This window comes from Somniosus microcephalus, chromosome 3 (assembly GCF_052327205.1).
Source record: "Somniosus microcephalus isolate GS21.2 chromosome 3, FLI_Smic_1.0, whole genome shotgun sequence".
NCBI lineage: Eukaryota > Metazoa > Chordata > Chondrichthyes > Squaliformes > Somniosidae > Somniosus > Somniosus microcephalus.
The window spans coordinates 367,183,440-367,204,996 of NC_140989.1; the positions used below are offsets into that span (position 1 = coordinate 367,183,440).

The 21,557-nt window shown below is 50.5% G+C and overlaps 1 protein-coding gene across 1 annotated transcript in view; it reads right to left on the reverse strand.

The window, feature by feature from the left end:
• col24a1 (collagen type XXIV alpha 1) overlaps positions 1–21,557 on the reverse strand; it is a 677,579-nt gene that overhangs the window by 447,466 nt on the left and 208,556 nt on the right. The window contains exons 4-5 of the mRNA XM_085983549.1: positions 21,201–21,254; positions 11,028–11,081 (exon numbers count right to left, since the gene is read on the reverse strand). Of these exons, the coding sequence (XP_085839675.1) occupies positions 11,028–11,081; positions 21,201–21,254 (108 nt within the window). The remainder of the gene's footprint in view (positions 1–11,027; positions 11,082–21,200; positions 21,255–21,557) is intronic.

Below are 21,557 nucleotides of genomic sequence, written 5' to 3' on the forward strand. Positions count from 1 at the left end.
CAAATCCAGCTTCTCCAACCTGTCCTTGTAGCTAAGATCCCCCATCCCCGGAACCATTCTGGTAAATCTCCTCCGCACCCTCTCAAGGGCCTTCACATCCTTCCTAAAGCGTGGAAAGTGAGGTCTTGACTTGTCCCTCTAAGAAGGGGAGAAGAGGACCAAGAAAGGGAGCTACAAAAAAGAAGCAGGAATCACGAGAATCTTGATAGATGCTGAAGACATCTGCCTGATCTTCTTTAGAAATATCCGAGCTGTAAGCACTTTCCTAATCACTCACTCAGAATGTAACCCTCCCCCAATCCATTATCCCATCCTGCTATGAATAAACTGCTTTCAATCAAACCATCAGATAGGAAATCATTTTAATTCTCTGCCCCACTTCCACTCTGACCTCTCTGTCCTCGGCCTCTTACACTGTTCCAATGAAGCTCAACGTAAGCTCGAGGAACAGCACCTCATCTTTCGATTAGGCACTTTACGGCCTTCTGGACTCAACATCGAGTTCAACAATTTCAGACCATAACCACCACTCCCATTTATTCAGTAGCTGTTGATGATTCTGCTGTTGCCACTTGCACCTCCTCTAGACTCATCTTTTGTTTCTTTACTTGTCCCATTAGATGCAGGAAGGATGTTCCCGATGGTCGGGGAGTCCAGAACCAGGGATCACAGTCTAAGGATAAGGGATAAGCCATTTAGGACTGAGATGAGGAGGAATTTCTTCACCCAGAGAGTGGTGAACCTGTGGAATTCTCTGCCACAGAAGGCAGTTGAGGCCAATTCATTAAATATATTCAAGAAGGAGTTGGATATATTTCTTAAGGCTAAAGGGATCAAGGGATATGGAGAGAAGGCAGGGACAGGGTACTGAGTTTGGATGATCAGCCATGATCTCATTGAATGGCGGAACAGCCTCGAGGGGCCGAATGGCCTACTCCTGCTCCTATCTTCTATGTTTCTATTACCGCCCCTTCACCTGGCACCATCATCCCTTTTGTCATTTAATCTCTCCTACCTTCCATCCAATCACAGACCTTCCCTTTTGTTCTTTCCTCCCCTCCCCTCTCTCCCTGCCCCTACAATTGCTTAAACCTGTTACATCTCTAACTTTTTCCAGTTGTGACGAAGAGTCATCGACCTGAAACGTTAACTCTGTTTCTCTCTCCACGGATGCTGCCTGACCCGCTGAGTGTTTCCAGCACTCTCTGTTTTAATTTGAGATAGTAAATCAAGTCTTCAATAAAAAGAGGATCCTTGCAGTGAAACCTTTGCCCTCCTCCTAGCCCAACCTTTGGCATTTTTTTTTTGGACCCACACTTTTGTTTTCCCTGTGCCTTCAAAACTCTGAAATAACTCTATGGGGGAGAAATTCAGTATCGCCCCGCTTGGGGCGCCATTATTGGCCGTGCACAAACTTTTGCGCCTGGTGCTAATTATCGCCTCCGACGGCAAACTTGGCTTTTATCGCCCCTGGAGGTGATTGGAGCACTAAATCAGGCGCTTCACACCTGTCTTAAGGCGCAAAGGCCGAGGAGCGAGGCGCTACCTCAGAGCGCTGGCGAAGCAAGGAAGGGCAAATCAAAATGAACCTGCAAAGTGCTGCTCAGTACTCAAAACTCCTTCACACAGCGTTGAATCTCTCCAGAAGTCTCTCTCTCTCTCTCTCTCAGAATGCGTGGTGCAAAAATGTCACCAACAAAAAAAGGCAGGAAGCGGTCGCCTTTAAATAGCGCTCCCCCAGCCCCTTTCTGACAGCATAACGCTCCCCTCAACCTGTCGTTGCTAGCGGCAGACGGTAAGGCAGGGGGCGCCACTCAATATCCGGTCCGGGGCGCTACCCGGGCGTTGCGCACTCGACTGACGTCACGATCTGCCGGCGCAGGAGATCGTGGCGGTAGTGTTTAGCGCCACTGCAAAATGTCTAGTTAATTTTGCGAGCGGCGCAAACATCGCCGCGCCCGGGCGCTAGTTGCTTTGCGCCACATTAGCGCCCTCTTAAGGCACTAATGGGAGGCGCAAACAACTGAATTTTCCCCCCTATGATTCTATAACAATGAACGCTACCGTTCTTTATTTAAAGGAAAGCGTGTGTGCGCGGGTTTCCCTACGGTGCTGCCCTTTCACCAACGCCCTCAAAAGCCAGACTGCTGGAGTGCTGGGACTCGTGCTGGTGTTGCTGCTACCCTGCTCTGGCCTGACAGAACACATACGTTGACAGGGGGACGGCCCATTTCATGACAGCAGGAGGATCCCAGATCCTAGAACACCTGAATATCTGAAAGGAAATAAATTTGCAGGGCTATGGGGAAAGAGCAGGGAGAAGTGGGATATACGGCACAGGAGCAGGCCATTCGGCCCAACCAGTCCATGCCAGCATTTTTGCTCCACACGAGCCTCCTCCCGTCTTTCCTCATCTAAATCTATCACCATATCCTTCTATTCCTTTCTCCTTCATGTGTTTATCCAGTGACGTAAGAAAACTACCAGGCACTTGGTCTAAGCGTTAAACAAAGCTTTAATCAACTGTTTTACAACATGGAGGTCTAGTTGTGTCCTTCACTAGTTCCTGTTAAGAATGTCCCGTGCAAGCTGGGCCCGTGCCCGAGTATTTATACTCTCCCTGGACAGCGCCACCCGTAGGCCACTCAGTATTATTTCATAAGTCTTTCTTTCATGAATGACTGATTTGTGTCATCCAGCGTCCCCTTAAATGCATCCATACTATTCGCTTCAACCACTCCCTGTGGTAGCGAGTTCCACAATCTCACCACTCTTTTAATTGGATTAATTGGATAGCTCTTTCAAAGAGCCGGCAGGGGCACAAAGGGCCGAATGGCCTCCTTCTAAAAAAAAAAAACCAGATGATCTGGTCATTATCTCTTTGCTGTTTGTGGGAGCTTGCTGTGCGCAAATTGGCTGCCACGTTTCCTACATCACAACAGTGACTCCACTTCAAAAAAAATACTTCATTGGTTGTGAAGGGCTTTGGGGCATCCTGAGGTTGTGAAAGGCGCTGTAGAAATGCCCAGTCTTTCTTTCTTTTATCTTTCTATTATTCTACCTTCCGGCTGTCTATAACGCACTCTCCAAAACCCACCTGCACCTTCTGTTCAAAACATCAGGAAACTCGCAGACCTGTTTTTGATCTCTTTCCTGGAGATTCCGTTATCCTTTCCCCTGAAAGTTCCTTTCTACCTCTGAGGCCCCAGAAGACCCCCTCTATTTTTCAAGGTTGTAGACACCACGTGAACCCGGCGTGCCCCTCGGGACGTTTTACTACGTTACCGGCGCTATATAAATGCAAGTTGTTGTTGCTGAATGTAAACGAGGTCCCAGAGGAGGTTCATAGAGTCATAGAGTTACACAGCACAGAAAGAGGCCCTTTGGCCCATCGTGTCCGCGCCGGCCATCAAGCCCTGTCTATTCTAATCCCATTTTGCAGCACTTGGTCCGTAGCCTTGTATGCTATGGCGTTTCAAGTGCTCATTTAAATGCTTCTTGAATGTTGTGAGGGTTCCTGCCTCTACCACCCTTTCAGGCAGTGAGTTCCAGATTCCAACCACCCTCTGCGTGAAAAAGATTTTCCTCAAATCCCCTCTAAACCTCCTGCCCCTTACCTTGAAACTATGCCCCCTGTTTATTGACCCCCTCTATTAAGGGGAAATGTTCCTTTCTATCTACCCTATCTATGCCCCTCAGAATTTTGTACACCTCAATCAGGTCCCCCCCTCAGCCTTCTCTGCTCTAAGGAAAACAACCCCAGCCTGTCCAGTTTCTCTTCATAGCTGAAGTGCTCCAGCCCAGGTAACATCCTGGTGAATCTCCTCTGCACCCTCTCCAATGCAATCACATCGCTCCTATAGTGTGGCGACCAGAACAGCACACAGTTCAGGTCCTTGGCTTTTGGTCCCCGGGCCCTAGCGGCTCCCAGACAGTACTGGGAGAGGAAGATCAGCCTGAGTATTCCAACTGCAGTCTAACCGATGGCTCATGTTAACGTTTAGCATCAAATTATTACTTTTACATACTATGGGGTAGGAATTATAGGTGTCGTGCCCATTTTGTGGACGTAAAATGGAGACAAAGAACAGCAGTGTGAAATCCTGGGCTCAACCTGCACTGCCGTTGGTCCCACTGGTAAATTTGTGGGGGCTTCTTTTTAGACTTCCCGGCCGGAAAACGACAACAACCTGTATTGATATAGCATCTTTAACATAGTAAGACGTCCCAAGGTGCTTCACAGGAGCGATTATCAAACAAAGTTTGACACCGAGCCACATAAGGAGATATTAGGACAGGTGACCAAAAGCTTGGTCAAAGAGGGAGGTTTTAAGAAGCATCTCAAAGGAGGAGTGAGAGGTACAGAGGGGGAGGTTTAGGGAGGGAATTCCAGAACTTAGGGCCCAGGCAGTTGAAGGCACGGCCGCCAATGGTGAAGCGATGAAAAGAGGCCAGAATTGGAAGAGCGCAGAGATCTCGGAGGGTTGGCGGCTGGAGGAGGTTACAGAGATAGGGAGAGGCGGGGCCATGGAGTGATTTGAACACAAGGATGAGAATTTTGAAATCGAGGCGTTGCTGGACTGGGAGCCAACACAGGGGGTGATGGGTGAATGGGACTGGGTGTGAGTTAGGACACGGGGCAGTGACTTTAGGGGGTGATGGGTGAACGGGACTGGGTGTGAGTTAGGACACGAGGCAGTGAGTATAGGGGGTGATGGGTGAACGGGACTGGGTGTGAGATAGGACACGGGGCAGTGAACACAGGGGGTGATGGGTGAACGGGACTCGGGGCGAGTTAGGACACGGGGCAGTGAGTATAGGGGGTGATGGGTGAACGGGACTGGGTGTGAGATAGGACACGGGGCAGTGAGTATAGGGGGTGATGGGTGAACGGGACTTGGTGTGAGTCGGGACACGGGGCAGTGAGCACAGGGGGTGAGGGGTGAACGGGACTGGGTGTGAGTTAGGACACGGGGCAGTGAGCACAGGGGGTGATGGGTGAATGGGACTTGGTGTGAGTTAGGACACGGGGCAGTAAGCACAGGGGGTGATGGGTGAACGGGACTTGGTGTGAGTTAGGACACGGGGCAGTGAGCACAGGGGGTGATGGGTGAACGGGACTTGGTGTGAGTTAGGACACGGGGCAGTGAGCACAGGGGGTGATGGGTGAACGGGACTGGGTGCGAGTTAGGACACGGGGCAGTGAGCACAGGGGGTGATGGGTGAACAGGACTCGGTGCGAGTCAGGACACGGGGCAGCCGAGTTTTGGATGAGCTCATGTTTACGGAGGGTAGAACGTGGGAGGCCAGCCAGGAGTGAGTTGGAATAGTCAAGGAAAAGTATGGAAGTAAATCACTGGTTAGGCCCCAGCTGGAGTATTGTGGCCAATTCTGGGCACCACACTTCAGGAAGGAGGTCAAGGCCTTGGAGAGGGTGCAGAGGAGATTTACTAGAATGGTGCCAGGGATGAGGGACTTCAGTTATGTGGAGAGACTGGAGAAGCCGGGATTGCTCTCCTTATGGCAGAGAAGGTTAAAGGGAGATTTGATAGAGGTGTTCAAAATCATATCGGGTTTTGATGGAGTAAATAAAGAGAAACTGTTTCCAGTGGCAGAAGGGTCGGTAACCAGAGGACACAGATTTATTGTCAGAGGGGGAGATAAGGAGAATTTTCTTTACGCAGCGAGTTGTTGTGATCTGGAATGCGCTGCCTGAAAGGGCGGTGGAAGCAGATTCAACAGGAACTTTCAAAAGGGAATTGGAGAAATAGCTAAAGGGGAAACAGTTGCAGGGCTGTGGGGAAAGAGCAGGGAGTGGGACTAATTGGAGAGCTCTTTCAAAGAGCCGGCACAGGCACGATGGGCCGAATGGCCTCCTTCTGTGGTGTGCGATTCTAACTGTAAAGTTAAAAGTCAAACTTTACGTTCAGTATATGCAGACAGCAAAAGCTGTAATAACCTCATCTAAAGGAAAGTTTAAACTCCCACCATTGTACGCCGGAGAGCTGACTCGAGGAATGAATCAGAACCACGATTATTTATGGTAAATGTTAGTTTACGCTGCACAACTGATCATTCCAAGTGGGAATTCATTCATATCAGATGTGGGGACAGATGCTATTTCACAAGGATTTTGGTGGGGACTGTCGACAAATAAATTCTTACAATGTGTTAAAACAGACGGCAGAAATACCAGCAACAAAAAATTCACAGTGCAGGAGCCCGTCTTGAAAAATGAGATGGGCTCCACCAATGTCTAACCAATACAGGATTATATATAAGTTATACAAGTTATTTCATCCCAACTGAAGGGTCAGCTGCTCAAATCCCTCTGTATTTGGTCAGTCGTGGCTCAGTGGGTAGCACTCTTGCCTCTGAGGCAGAAGAATATGAGGTTCACGTCCCACTCCCAGGACATCAGCACTAGGCTGGCAGTACTGAGGGAGAGCTGCACTGTCGGGGGGCAGTACCGAGGGAGCGCTGCACTGTCGGAGGGGCAGTACTGAGGGAGCGCTGCACTGTCGGAGGGGCAGTACTGAGGGAGCGCTGCACTGTCAGAGGGGCAGTACTGAGGGAGCGCTGCACTGTCGGAGGGGCAGTACTGAGGGAGCGCTGCACTGTCAGAGGGGCAGTACTGAGGGAGAGCTGCACTGTCGGAGGGGCAGTACTGAGGGAGAGCTGCACTGTCGGGGGGCAGTACCGAGGGAGCACTGCACTGTCAGATGGGCAGTACTGAGGGAGAGCTGCACTGTCAGGGGGCAGTACCGAGGGAGCGCTGCACTGTTGGAGGGGCAGTACTGAGGGAGCGCTGCACTGTCAGAGGGGCAGTACTGAGGGAGAGCTGCACTGTCGGAGGGGCAGTACTGAGGGAGAGCTGCACTGTCGGAGGGGCAGTACTGAGGGAGCGCTGCACTGTCGGAGGGGCAGTACTGAGGGAGAGCTGCACTGTCAGAGGGGCAGTACTGAGGGAGAGCTGCACTGTCGGAGGGGCAGTACTGAGGGAGAGCTGCACTGTCGGAGGGGCAGTACTGAGGGAGCGCTGCACTGTCGGAGGGGCAGTACTGAGGGAGCGCTGCACTGTCGGAGGGGCAGTACTGAGGGAGCGCTGCACTGTCAGAGGGGCAGTACTGAGGGAGAGCTGCACTGTCGGAGGGGCAGTACTGAGGGAGAGCTGCACTGTCAGAGGGGCAGTACGGAGGGAGCGCTGCACTGTCGGAGGGGCAGTACTGAGGGAGCGCTGCACTGTCGGAGGGGCAGTACTGAGGGAGTGCTGCACTGTCGGAGGGGCAGTACTGAGGGAGTGCTGCACTGTCGGAGGGGCAGTACTGAGGGAGAGCTGCACTGTCGGAGGGGCAGTACTGAGGGAGAGCTGCACTGTCGGAGGGGCAGTACTGAGGGAGTGCTGCACTGTCGGAGGGGTAGTACTGAGGGAGAGCTGCACTGTCGGAGGGGCAGTACTGAGGGAGAGCTGCACTGTCGGAGGGGCAGTACTGAGGGAGCGCTGCATTGTCGGAGGGGCAGTACTGAGGGAGAGCTGCACTGTTAGAGGGGCAGTACTGAGGGAGCGCTGCACTGTACGGAGGGGCAGTACTGAGGGAGCGCTGCACTGTCAGAGGGGCAGTGCTGAGGGAGAGCTGCACTGTCGGAGGGGCAGTACTGAGGGAGAGCTGCACTGTTGGAGGGGCAGTACTGAGGCAGAGCTGCATTGTCGCAGGGGCAGTACTGACGGAGAGCTGCACTGTCGGAGGGGCAGTACTGAGGGAGCGCTGGACTGTCGGAGGGGCAGTACTGAGGGAGCGCCGCACTGTCGGAGGGTCAGTACTGAGGGAGTGCCGCACTGTCAGAGGGGCAGTACTGAGGGAGTGCTGCACTGTCGGAGGGGCACTACTGAGGGAGCGCCACACTGTCGGAGGGGCAGTACTGATGGAGTGCTGCACTGTCGTGGGGCAGTACTGAGGGAGCGCTGCACTGTCAGAGGGTCAGTACTGAGGGAGCGCCGCCCTGTCGGAGGGGCAGTGCTGAGGGAGCGCTGCACTGTCTGAGGGGCAGTACTGAGGGAGCGCTGCACTGTCGGAGGGGCAGTACTGAGGGAGCTGTGCACTGTCGGAGGGGCAGTACTGAGGGAGAGCTGCACTGTCGGAGGGGCAGTACTGAGGGAGAGCTGCACTGTTGGAGGGGCAGTACTGAGGCAGAGCTGCATTGTCGCAGGGGCAGTACTGACGGAGAGCTGCACTGTCGGAGGGGCAGTACTGAGGGAGCGCTGGACTGTCGGAGGGGCAGTACTGAGGGAGCGCCGCACTGTCGGAGGGTCAGTACTGAGGGAGTGCCGCACTGTCAGAGGGGCAGTACTGAGGGAGTGCTGCACTGTCGGAGGGGCACTACTGAGGGAGCGCCACACTGTCGGAGGGGCAGTACTGATGGAGTGCTGCACTGTCGTGGGGCAGTACTGAGGGAGCGCTGCACTGTCAGAGGGTCAGTACTGAGGGAGCGCCGCCCTGTCGGAGGGGCAGTGCTGAGGGAGCGCTGCACTGTCTGAGGGGCAGTACTGAGGGAGCGCTGCACTGTCGGAGGGGCAGTACTGAGGGAGCTGTGCACTGTCGGAGGGGCAGTACTGAGGGAGTGCTGCACTGTAGGAGGGGCAGTACTGAGGGTGCGCTGCACTGTCGGAGGGGTAGTACTGAGGGAGTGCTGCACTGTCGGAGGGTCAGTACTGAGGGAGCGCCATACTGTCGGAGGGGCAGTACTGAGGGAATGCTGCACTGTCGGAGGGTCAGTACTGAGGGAGTGCTGCACTGTCAGAGGGGCAGTACTAAGGGAGCGCCGCAATGTTGGAGGGGCAGTACTGAGGGAGTGCTACACTGTCGGAGGTGCTGTTTTTCGGATGAGACGTTAAACCGAGGCCCAGTCTGCTCTTTCAGGTGGATGTCAAAGATCCCATGGCACTATTTTGAAGAAGAGCAGTGGAGTTATCCCTGGGGTCATGGCCAATATTTATCCTTCAAACAACATCAATAAAAAGAACAGATGATCTGGTCATCAGTATACTACTGATGTGGGAGCTTGCTGTGCACAAATTCATACATTACAACAGTGACTCCACGTCAAAAAGTACTTCATTGGCTGTAAAGTGCTCTGGGGCATGCAGCAGGTTGTGAAAGACTTGCATTTCTATAGCGCCTTTCACAACCTCAGGACGTCCCACAGCGCTTTACAGCCAATGAAGCACTTTGTGAAGTGTAGTCATTGTTGTAATGAAGGGAACACAGCAGGCAATTTGCGCACAGCAAGCGCCCACAGACAGCAATGAGGTAAACATTAGTGATCCTGACTGAAGGATAAATATTGGCCAGGACACCAGGGAGAACTTCCCTGCTTTTCTTTGAAATAGCGGCCATGGGATCTTTTGCACCCACCTGAGAGGGCAGTCGGGGTCCTCGGTTTAACGTCTCATCTGAAAGACGACACCTCCGACAGTGCAGTGCTCCCTCAGTACTGCCCCTCCGACAGTGCAGCACTCCCTCAGTACTGCCCCTCCGACAGTGCGGTGCTCCCTCAGTACTGCCCCTCCGACAGTGCGGTGCTCCATCAGTACTGCCCCTCCGACAGTGCAGTGCTCCCTCAGTGCTGCCCCGCCGACAGTGCGGTGCACCATCAGTACTGCCCCTCCAACAGTGCAGCACTCCCTCAGTACTGCCCCTCTGACAGTGCAGTGCTCCCTCAGTACTGCCCCTCCGACAGTGCCGCGCTCCCTCAGTACTGCCCCTCCGACAGTGCAGCGCTCCCTCAGTACTGCCCCTCCGACAGTGCAGCGCTCCCTCAGTACTGCCCCTCCGACAGTGCAGCACTCCCTCAGTACTGCCCCTCCGACAGTGCCACGCTCCCTCAGTACTGCCTCTCCGACAGTGCAGCGCTCCCTCAGTACTGCCCCTCCGGCAGTGCAGCGCTCCCTCAGTACTGCCCCTCCGACAGTGCCGCGCTCCCTCAGTACTGCCCCTCCGACAGTGCAGCGCTCCCTCAGTACTGCCCCTCCGACAGTGCAGCACTCCCTCAGTACTGCCCCTCCGATAGTGCCGTGCTCCCTCAGTGCTGCCCATCCGACAATGCAGCACTCCCTCAGTATCAACCTTTCGACAGTGCAGCACTCCCTCAGTACTGCCCCTCTGACAGTGCAGCACTCCCTCAGTACTGCCCCTCCGACAGTACAGCACTCCCTCAGTACTGCCCCTCCGACAGTACAGCACTCCCTCAGTACTGCCCCTCCGACAGTACAGCACTCCCTCAGTACTGCCCCTCCGACAGTGCGGCGCTCCCTCAGTACTGCCCCTCTGACAGTGCGGCGCTCCCTCAGTACTGCCCCTCTGACAGTGCAGCTCTCCCTCAGTATTGCCCCTCTGACAGTGCAGCTCTCCTTCAGTATTGCCCCTCCGACAGTGCGGCGCTCCCTCAGTACTGCCCCTCTGACAGTGCAGCGCTCCCTCAGTACTGCCCCCCGACAGTGCAGCGCTCCCTCAGTACTGCCCCTCCGACAGTGCAGCGCTCCCTCAGTACTGCCCCTCCGACAGTGCAGCGCTCCCTCAGTACTGCCCCTCCGACAGTGCGGTGCTCCCTCAGTACTGTATTGGATTGTCAGCCTAGATTTTGTGCTCATGTCTCTAGAGTGGGACTTCAAACCCACGACCTTCTGACTCAAAGGCACCCAAGGCTGACATTACTAGTTCCAGTTGTGGAAACCACTCATTGCAAAATGTGGAGCCTCATTTCAAAATTTGGCATGAAATCATTTGCAAATTTTGCTTTTGTCTTTTCTGTCTTTTTTATGTTGCTCGGAGGCAAGCAGTCACATGTGGGCGGAAAAAAAAAGTCCTTGTTTATTGCCCAGGGCCCAGGTTTGAGTCACATGTGGCTGCAGTCCATCACGGCAGATAATGATTTAATGGCTCAGGATTGCTGGGAGACTTCAAAGATAGGCTACATATGGAAAACGGTAGGTTAGTGACACAGATGAATTGCTTCGAAGTCACATATACCTTTGAGCCTGGTAGTCCTGGCAGTCCTGGATTCCCATGTGGTCCGGGTATCCCCTATGGACATGAAAACACAGTTTTCGTTGAGTAGCAGCATCGTATTAACATTTTGCAATATGACCACATTAACTAGTTAAAAAAAAATTACATTTGGAGTTGATAGAATCCTCTATAATTTATAGCTCTCTGTACCTCATAGATATTGGGCTCAGCTTCTCCAACTCTGGTTGACAGTTGAGAAACTCCAGCACTATTTCAAACTGCTCAAATAGGAACAGATTTCATAATTCAGAACCATATGTGCACTCGTGAACTCACCCCTTTCCTGTCACTGAAAACAGAAAGGTAACGCACGGGCAAATTAACAGACGAGAAAGATAATGCCAGATCGCACCAAGAGTGCCTGCGAATTACCACTTAAACTCTTCTGCCATTCGTCCTGCTTGAACTTGCTGGCAGTATCCACCTCTGCTCTCTTCCCGGGAGTGTCGGGTCCACACGCTTACCGCCCTCTGTGCGAGTCCAATCCGTCTGTTCACCTGTGGTGCCGGGCTGCAGTGCGGGCCATCGGAGGCCCCTGCGGAGCGCGCAGCGTCCCTCCGCCTTTACCGGAAGTGGAGGGGCGCTGAAACGTGTCAGCGCTACGCGGAGCGGCTGCGGAGCACTCTGGCGCTACCGCACTTTGCTTCCCCCGACAACGCTTTGAGAGGAAGAGGAGCGCCCAAGATAGCGCTCCGCCTCCTCGCCGGGGCGGTAAGCCCAATTTCGCCCCCTAAGAGCACTGTGTACAATTCTGGTCGCCATATTATAAGAAGGATATAGAGGCACTGGAGAGGGTGCAGAGAAGATTTACAAGGATGATACCAAAATGTGAGGGTATACCTATCAGGAAGGGATGAACAGGCTGGGTCTCTTTTCTCTTGAAAAAAGAAGGCTGAGGGGTGACCTAATAGAGGTCTTTAAAATGATGAAAGGTTTTGATAGAGTGGATACAGAGAGATTGTTTCCACTTGTGGGGAAGAGCAAAACTAGAGGCCATCAATATAAGATAGTCACCAAGAAATCCAATGGGGAATTCAGAAGAAACCTCTTTACCCAGAGAGTGGTGAGAATGTGGAACTCGCTACCACAGGGAGTGGTTGAGGCAAATAGTATAGATACATTTAAGGGGCGGTTAGATAAGCATATGAGGGAGAAGGGAATAGAGGGTTATGCTGATAGAGTTAGATGAGGAAAGACGGGAGGAGGCTCGAGTGGAGCATAAACACCACCATGGACTGGTTGGGCCGAATGGCCTGTTTCTGTGCCGTATATCCGATGTAATCCTATGTATGTAATTACTGTCACACTAATGGTTTCAATGAACTAGCCTGTAATATGCCCAGATTTCTTTCCTGTTATGTCCTAAAGTTCATAACCATTTATCTTACGTTGTTCCAAGGCTCAGTCATTGAATATATTCAAAACAAAGATAAGAACATAAGAACATAAGAATCAGGAGCAGGAGTCGGCCAATCGGCCCCTCGAGCCTGCTCCACCATTCAATAAGATCATGGCTGATCCAATCTTGTCCTCAACACCACTTTCCCGCTCTCTCCCCATACCCCTTGACTCCCCTGTAGTTCAAATGCCTGTCAATCTCTGTCTTGAATATATTCAGTGACTCCGCCTCCACAGCTCTCTCGGGTAGAGAATTCCAAAGATTCACCACCCTCAGAGAGAAGAAATTCCTCCTCATCTCCGTCTTAAATGGGCGACACCTTATTCTGAAACTATGCCCCCTAGTTCTAGATTCCCCCACGAGGGGAAACATCCTCTCAGCATCCACCCTGTCAATCCCCCTCGGAATCTTGTATGTTTCAATAAGATCACCTCTCATTCTTCTAAACTCCAATGAGCGTAGGCCCAACCTGCTCAACCTTTCCTCATAGGTCAACCCCTTCATCCCAGGAATTAACCTCGTGAACCTTCTCTGCACTGCCTCCAATGCAAGTATATCCCTCCTTAAATAAGGAGACCAAAACTGTACGCAGTACTCCAGGTGTGGTCTCACCAGCGCCCTGTAAAGTTGTAGCAAGACTTCCCTCCTTTTATACTCCATACCCCTTGCAATAAAGGCCAACAGTCATTTAGCCTTCCTAATTACTTGTTGTACCTGCATGCTAACTTTTTGTGTTTCATGTACTAGGACCCCCAGATCCCTTTGTACCGCAGCATTTTGTAGTCTCGCCCCACTTAAATAATAATTTGCTTTTTCATTCTTCCTTCCAAAGTGGATAACCTCACATTTTCCCACATTATACTCCATCTGCCAAATTTTTGCCCACTCACTTAACCTATCTACATCCCTTTGCAGACTCTGTGTTCTCCTCACAACTTGCTAACCCACCTATCTTTGTGTCCTCAGCAAATTTGGCTACAGTACATTCGATCCCTTCATCCAAGTCATTAATATTCATCCAAGTCATTAATATCGATAGATTTTTGAATATTAAGGGAATCAAGGGATATGGGGATAGTGCAGGAAAGTGGAGATGAGGTAGAAGATCAGCCATGATCTTATTGAATGGCGGAGCAGGCTCGAAGGGCCAAATGGCCGACTCCTGCTCCTATTTCTTATGTTCTTATGACTTATTTTCCTTCCCCAGTCTTGTATTTGTCCAAATTAAAGATTAGACAGTTGTCAACCCAATCCCCTAATATATTGAGATCCACCTGTCGTGGCTCAGTGGGCAGTACTCTTGCTTCTGTGGGAGAATGCTGTAGGTTCACGTCCCACTCCAGAGACTTGAAAAAAATCTAAGCTGACACTCCCAGTGGAGTTACTGAGGGAGTGCCACACTGTCGGAGGTGCCGTCTTTCGGATGAGACGTAAAACTGAGGACCTTCTGCTCTCTCAAGTGGACGTAAAAGATCCCACGGCACTATTTCGAAGAAGAGCAAGGGGAAGTTCTCCCCGGTGTCCTGGGGCCAATATTTATTCCTCAACCAACATCACTAAAACTTGCTATCTGGTTACTTTGTGTGGGAGCTTGCTGTGCGCAAATCGGCTTCCGCGTTTCCTACCTTGCAACAGTGACTGCATCGGCTGAGGTTGTGAAAGCAAATGAATCTTTCTTGTTATTCGTGGTCAGTAGCTCTTCCCGGGCTGTCATTTATGTACAATGTAAGAAATAATAGCCCTGACACGAAACCCCTGAAGTGCCCATTAATATCAACTTAATCAGATCTCCTCTGAAAACACCAGCTGTGCAACGAAACTCATGAATGGAGAGGTGACAAATCATTAGCTGCAAGTACTCCGCTGAAATGTTTTTCTTCCGATCGCGATAACATGTGCCAGAATATTGCATTCCATTGTTATTAGCACTTCGCGTTCAGCTGGATGCAAGAGAAACTTACAGAAATTTGGAAGGATTCTTCAGCCCTTCAATATCTGCAGACGCGATTAGCGCTCTTTCACTTTGCCCCTGACTTGACCTACTTTGTTGGACGAGCTGTGATTTGTGTCACTGAACAGCTGGCTGTGCCTGCCAACTGACTGCCAGGGGATGTGTCACGGGTAATTTGCTGATGAATGCTGACATTCTACCACATCACAAGCAAGTAGGGCATCCATGCATATTACACACAAACTAACTCTTTTTTTGGGGCGCGGGTGGGAAAAAATATTCAAACGCAAAAAAAAGGTGTCCCTCATTCATTTGTACATGGCTGGAATGCTGTCCCATTGAGCAACCCCAGCAGTCATGTACTTTAGCCACCCATAGAAATAGCCCTGCGGCGACCTTTGAATATGTTAAACGTACGGGCTAGTACCTTTGCTCTTTACTTCCAAAACAATCAGAATCATTGTCCGGCTGACATTTAAGGCTAGCTAAGACTTCTCAGAATGACCTTCACTGGCATAAAGCCCCTCAGTCATTCGCTGCAGTAGTTTAACTCCTTGAGTGCTGGCTGCGCATCGCAGGTCCGCGAACAGGCAGGTCGTCAAATGAAACGACAGCGATGAGGTCCGTGTAGATATTTACATAGGATTAACAGCACAGAAACAGACCATTTATCCCAACTGGTCCACACGTTTATGCTCCACACCAGCCTCCTCCCACCCCTTCTTCATCTCACCCCGTCAGCATACCCTTCTAAAGTTTTTAAGTAATTGGTGGAAGGTTTAGAGGGGATTTGAGGGGAAATTTCTTCACCCAAGGGGTGGTGGGGGTCTGGACCTCATTGCCTGAAAGGCTGGTCGAGGCAGAAACCCTCATCACATTTAAAAAGTACTTGGATATGCACTTGAAGTGCCGTGGCCTACAGGGCTACGGACCAAGAGCTGGAAAGTAAGATTAGGCTGGAGAGCACTTTGTTGGCCGGCGCAGACACGATGGGCCGAACGGCCTCCTTCCGTGCCGTAAACTTCTATGATTCTATGATTCTATTCCTTTCTCCCTCATGTGTTTATCCAGCTTCCCCTTAAATGTATCTGTACTATTCACCTCAACCACTCCCTGTGGGAGCGAGTTCCACATTCTCACCACTCTCTGGTTAGAGGTTTCTCCTGAATTCCCCATTGGATTTCTTGGTGACGATCTTCTATTGATGGTTTTAGACTCCCCCAAAAGTGGAAAAATCTTCTCTACGTCTACTGCCCGATCAAACCGCATCATAATTGTAAAAACCTCTCCCTTTTCTAGAGGAAAGAGCCCCAGCCTGTTCAGTCTTTCCTGACAGTTATACAAAGTAGAAATACCTGAATTAATGGAACCCAAAGGCCATGGGGTAAATTTTCTAGAGCAGTGGAAATCTGTTAAAGACTCGCCCAATTTTCAGTCCATCGATAAAAAGCGGATTCAAAAACTGGGGGTTTCTGAAAAGTTGCCGATCCACTCCACCAGAATACTGCCCGGGCAGTGGACAAACGTTTACCCCGGGGTGTGCAAGATTTTGTAGATACTTCAGCATCTAACCACGCTGAAAGAATTGTAATATGAAGCCTGATGGATGCCTCGGGACTTGTTTATAATCTCGTTCAGGCCATTATTTCCATTTCTCACATTAACTATGTGTGGTAAACCACTGTTATCGTTCACAACCGTTCACTATTGTTACACTGTTGTTATCACTGTTTACACTGTTGTTATCACTACACAAGGTTACCTCTTGCCACGCACGCTGTTATACCTGGGCTGACCTCAGCTGACTCCGCCCATGGCTCCGCCTGCTTGCCCAGGTATAAAGGTGATTGCTTGGCCAGTATTCTTCCTTGCTGGAACCGATCACCCACGAGGGTGGGCTTTGTTATTTAGCCAATAAAAACCTATAGTTACTATCTTAACTCGTCGCTTTTCATGGAATGAATTGATAGGTATATCACTATGCAGATAGACTGTCTGAGAAATTACCCATTATCATTGAATGCCCCAAAATTTAGTCTCACTATTTAAATGCTAGAATATTTATTGGGATTAAGTATCTTGATTCTAAAGTGGAGGTTTGGTATGCAACAACAACTTGTATTTATATAGCGCCTTTAACGGAGTAAAATGTCCCAAGGCGCTGCACAGGAGTATTGCAAGACAAAAAAATTTGACACCGACCCACGTAAGGAGAAATTAGGGCTGATGACCAAAAGCTTGTTCAAAGAGGGAGGTTTTAAGGAGCATCTTAAAGGAGGAGAGGGAAAGAGAGAGAGGTGGAGAGGTTAAGGGAGGGAATTCCAGAGCTGAGGGCCCAGGCAGCTGAAGGCACGGCCGCCAATGGTGGAGCGATGGAAATCGGGGATGCGCAGGAGGCCAGAATTGGAGGAGGGTTGTAAGGCTGGAGGAGGTTACAGAGATAGGGAGGGATGAAGACATGAAGGGATTTGAAAACGAGGATGAGAATTTTAAAAAGAAGCACTATAGAGGAATTAATTTAAGTAATCACATCACTGATGATTTCTTTTTAGGGCTGAATGCAACAATTAGGTTTTACTGTTTAACTACACTGTATTTTTCTGTAAATCCTACGTAATGGAAGAGGTCAAAGCACAGATACTTTGATGTACTCTATAACACTGTGCACCAGTTCCTTGGGAAGAGTGGGAACTGATGTTATTTAAACATTTTTCACCTCGATTTTTCTGGCAAATCTTTCTCTTCTCTCTTGAAAGCAATGGTCCCTTGCTGAGCTACTGTTCCAGGGCCAAGTGACCAGTCTTCATGTTTAAGCTTAGGCATAAGAACATAAGAACATAAGAAATAGGAGCAGAAGTCGGCCATACGGCCCCTTGAGCCTGCTCCGCCATTCAATAAGATCATGGCTGATCGTCGACCTCAACTCCACTTTCCTGCCCGATCCACATATCCCTTGATTCCCCTAGAGTCCAAAAATCTATCAAAAATAACAACAACAACTTGTATTTATATAGCGCCTTTAACGTAGTAAAACGTCCCAAGGTGCTTCACAGGTGTATTATAAGACATAACATTTGACACCGAGCCACATAAGGAGAAATTAGGGCAGGTGACCAAAAACTTGGTCAAAGAGGTAGGTTTTAAGGAGCGTCTTAAAGGAGGAAAGAGAGGTCGAGAGGCAGAGAGGTTTAGGGAGGGAATTCCAGAGCTTAGGGCCGAGGCAACAGAAGGCACGGCCACCAATGGTGGAACGATTATAATCAGGGATGCTCAAGAGTCCAGAATTGGAGGAGCGCAGATATCTCGGGGGGTTGTGGGGCTGAAGGAGATTACAGAGATAGGGAGGGGCGAGGCCGCGGAGGAATTTGAAAACAAGGATGAGAATTTTAAAATCAAGGCGCTGCTTAACCGGGAGACAATGTAGGTCAGCGAGCACAGGGGGTGATGGGTGAACGGGACTTGGTGCGAGTTAGGACACGGGGCAGTGAGCACAGGGGGTGATGGGCGAACGGGACTGGGTGCGAGTTGGGACACGGGGCAGTGAGCACAGGGGGTGATGGGCGAACGGGACTTGGTGCAAGTTAGGACACGGGGCAGTGAGCACAGAGGGTGATGGGTGAACGGGACTGGGTGCGAGTTGGGACACGGGGCAGTGAGCACAGGGGGTGATGGGTGAACGGGACTTGGTGCGAGTTGGGACACGGGGCAGTGAGCACAGAGGGTGATGGGCGAACGGGACTGGGTGCGAGTTAGGACACGGGGCAGTGAGCACAGGGGGTGATGGGCGAACGGGACTGGGTGTGAGTTAGGACACGGGGCAGTGAGCACAGGGGTGAGGGGTGAACGGGAGTGGGTGTGAGTTTGGACACGGGGCAGTGAGCACAGGGGGTGATGGGTGAACGGGACTTGGTGCGAGTTGGGACACGGGGCAGTGAGCACAGAGGGTGATGGGCGAACGGGACTGGGTGCGAGTTAGGACACGGGGCAGTGAGCACAGGGGGTGATGGGTGAACGGGACTGGGTGTGAGTTAGGACACGGGGCAGTGAGCACAGGGGGTGATGGGTGAACGGGACTGGGTGTGAGTTGGGACACGGGGCAGTGAGCACGGGGTGATGGGTGAACGGGACTCGGTGAAAGTTAGGACACGGGGCAGTGAGCACAGGGGGTGATGGGTGAACGGGACTGGGTGCGAGTTAGGACACGGGGCAGTGAGCACAGGGGGTGATGGGTGAACGGGACTGGGTGCGAGTTGGGACACGGGGCAGTGAGCACAGGGGGTGATGGGTGAACGGGACTTGGTGCGAGTTAGGACACAGGGCAGTGAGCACAGGGGGTGATGGGTGAACGGGACTGGGTGTGAGTTGGGACACGGGGCAGTGAGCACAGGGGTGATGGGTGAACGGGACCCGGTGCGAGTTAGGACACGGGGCAGTGAGCACAGGGGGTGATGGGTGAACGGGACTGGGTGCGAGTTAGGACACGGGGCAGTGAGCACAGGGGGTGATGGGTGAACGGGACCCAAACAACTATCGAGGCATCTGTGTAAACAGTAACCTGGGGAAGGTATTCTGTAGCATCATAAACAAAAGACTTATAAACTTCCTTGAGGAGCACAATGTCTTGAGTAAAAGCCAAATTGGATTCCTGCCAAACTATAGAACATCCGATCATATCTTCACCCTACAGACCCTAATTGACAAACACGTTCACCATAACAAAAGCAAAATCTACGCATGCTTTGTAGATTTCCAGAAGGCTTTCGACTCCATCTGGCATGATGGTTTATTCCTGAAACTTATCGAAAGCGGGGTAGGAGGGAAAACATATGATGTAATTAAATCAATGTATACAAACAACAAATGTGCAGTTAAAATTGGAGACAAGCAAACAAAATACTTCCCACAGGGGCGGGGGGTGACGCAGGGCTCGCCAATCTCACCGACACTCTTTAATATTTACATAAATGGATTGGCAAAACTACTTGAACAATCTACAGCACCCGGCCTCACCCTATATGAATCCAAGGTTAAATTCCTCCTCTATGCAGACGACCTGGTTCTGCTGTCACCTACTAAAGAGGGGCTACAGCAAAACCTGGACCTGCTGGAGTCGTACTGCCAGACTTGGGCCCTGACAATAAATCCCCAAAAAACCAAAGTCCTTGTGTTCCAGCAAAGATCCAAACATCAGGGACCCAAAATAAATTTCACAGTAGGAACAACCAAAATTGAACAAACCACTAACTACACATACTTGGGCTTAAAAATCAGTTCTACGGGAAACTTCAAACTGGCTGTGAATGAACTGAAAGAGAAAGCAAGAAGGGCTTTCTATGCCATCAAAAAATCAATCCAAATAGAAATCCCAATTAGCATTTGGCTCAAAATTTTCAAATCAGTAATTGAACCAATTGCACTCTATGGCAGTGAAGTATGGGGACCGCTAACTCAACAAGAATTTCCAAAATGGGACAAACACCCAATTGAGATCCTACATGCAGAATTCTGTAAAAGTATCCTCCGGACTCAAAGGAAAACAGTAAACAATGCATGCAGGGCGGAACTAGGCCAATATCCATTAATAATCACTATCCAAAAAAGAGCCACCAAATTTTGGAATCACCTACAAATGAGCAATCCCCAATGCTATCACTACGACGCCCTGAAATGCCAAGAGCTGACCATAAAGAAGAATACCCTCAGTCAACTAGTCCTGGGACTCAGTGAAGTAACTACTAACAATACTAACAATAACCAGCCCCAGGACAGTGACAGGGTAACACAAAGAATTCGACCCAACACAATCGTCGCTAAGCAAAAGGAAAAATATCTGACATATTGGGCAGAAACAACAAAAACCCAAAGCAAACTCAATTGCTACTTGGCCCTAAACAGACAATACAACATAGCTGATTACCTGACCATGGTAAAGGATAACAAACTGAGAAGAACCTTGACAAGGTACAGACTTAGCGAACATAGCCTAGCGATCGAAAAAGGCAGACACAGGCAGACCAGGCTGCCAAGAGAGGACAGGATATGCTCTCACTGCAGTCAGGGAGTGGTGGAGACAGAGATGCACTTCCTCACAGCTTGTGGAAAATATCAGGGCATCAGGGAGAATTTCTACCAAAAATTCTCACAAATATGCCCTGATTTCAGAAATCTGAATGACAACCAAAAACTCCCATTCCTACTGGGAGAGGAGAGAAGCTGTATAACACTGGCGGCACACTATGTTACAGCTTGCCATGAACAGAGGGACAACCAGTAAACTAAGAAAAGAATATATATAAACAATGCGAATGTATATTTATACACTCAGGGATATACCTGTTTATACACTGTATGAATAGAACTGCGTTTATGTGCTAAACCATAAATGTATTTTGATGCTTTGGCAACATAAGATGTAACTTATCATGCCAATAAAGCGATTTGAATTGTGAATTGTGAATTGGGTGTGAATTAGGACACGGGGGCAGCAGAGTTTTGGATGAGCTCAAGTTTACATCGGGTGGAATGTGGGAGGCCAGCCAGGAGTGCGTTGGAATAGTCAAGTCTAGAGGTAACAAAGGCATGGATGAGGGTTTCAGCAGCGGATGAGCTGAGGTGGGGGCGGAGACGGGCGATGTTACGGAGGTGGAAGTAGGCGGTCTCGGAGATGGAGCGGATATGTGGTCGGAAGCTCATCTCAAGGTCAAATAGGACACCGAGGATAATACAGAAAACACAGCAAAGCAAGCACGCGGGATGGCCCACCGGGTATTTCTTTTGTACTCACCCGTGCTCCTCGTCTCCCGCGAGGACCCGGTTCACCAGGTGGCCCTGGGGCACCCTTTGTGAGAAAAACAAAGTTGGATTAAAACTATCCTGTGCAAAAATTAAATTAAGTACTAGGTACACAATAAGCATAGAATGTCCAGCACAGAAACAGGCCATTCAGCCCGACCGGTCCGTGCCGGTGTTTCTGCTCCACTCCAGCCTCCTCCCACCCCTCTTCATCCCACCCCATCAACGTATCCTTCTATTCCTTTCTCCCTCATGTGTTTATCCAGCTTCCCCTTAAATGCATCGATACTATTCGCCTCAACCACTCCCTGTGGTAGCGAGTTCCACATTCTCACCACTCTCTAGGTAA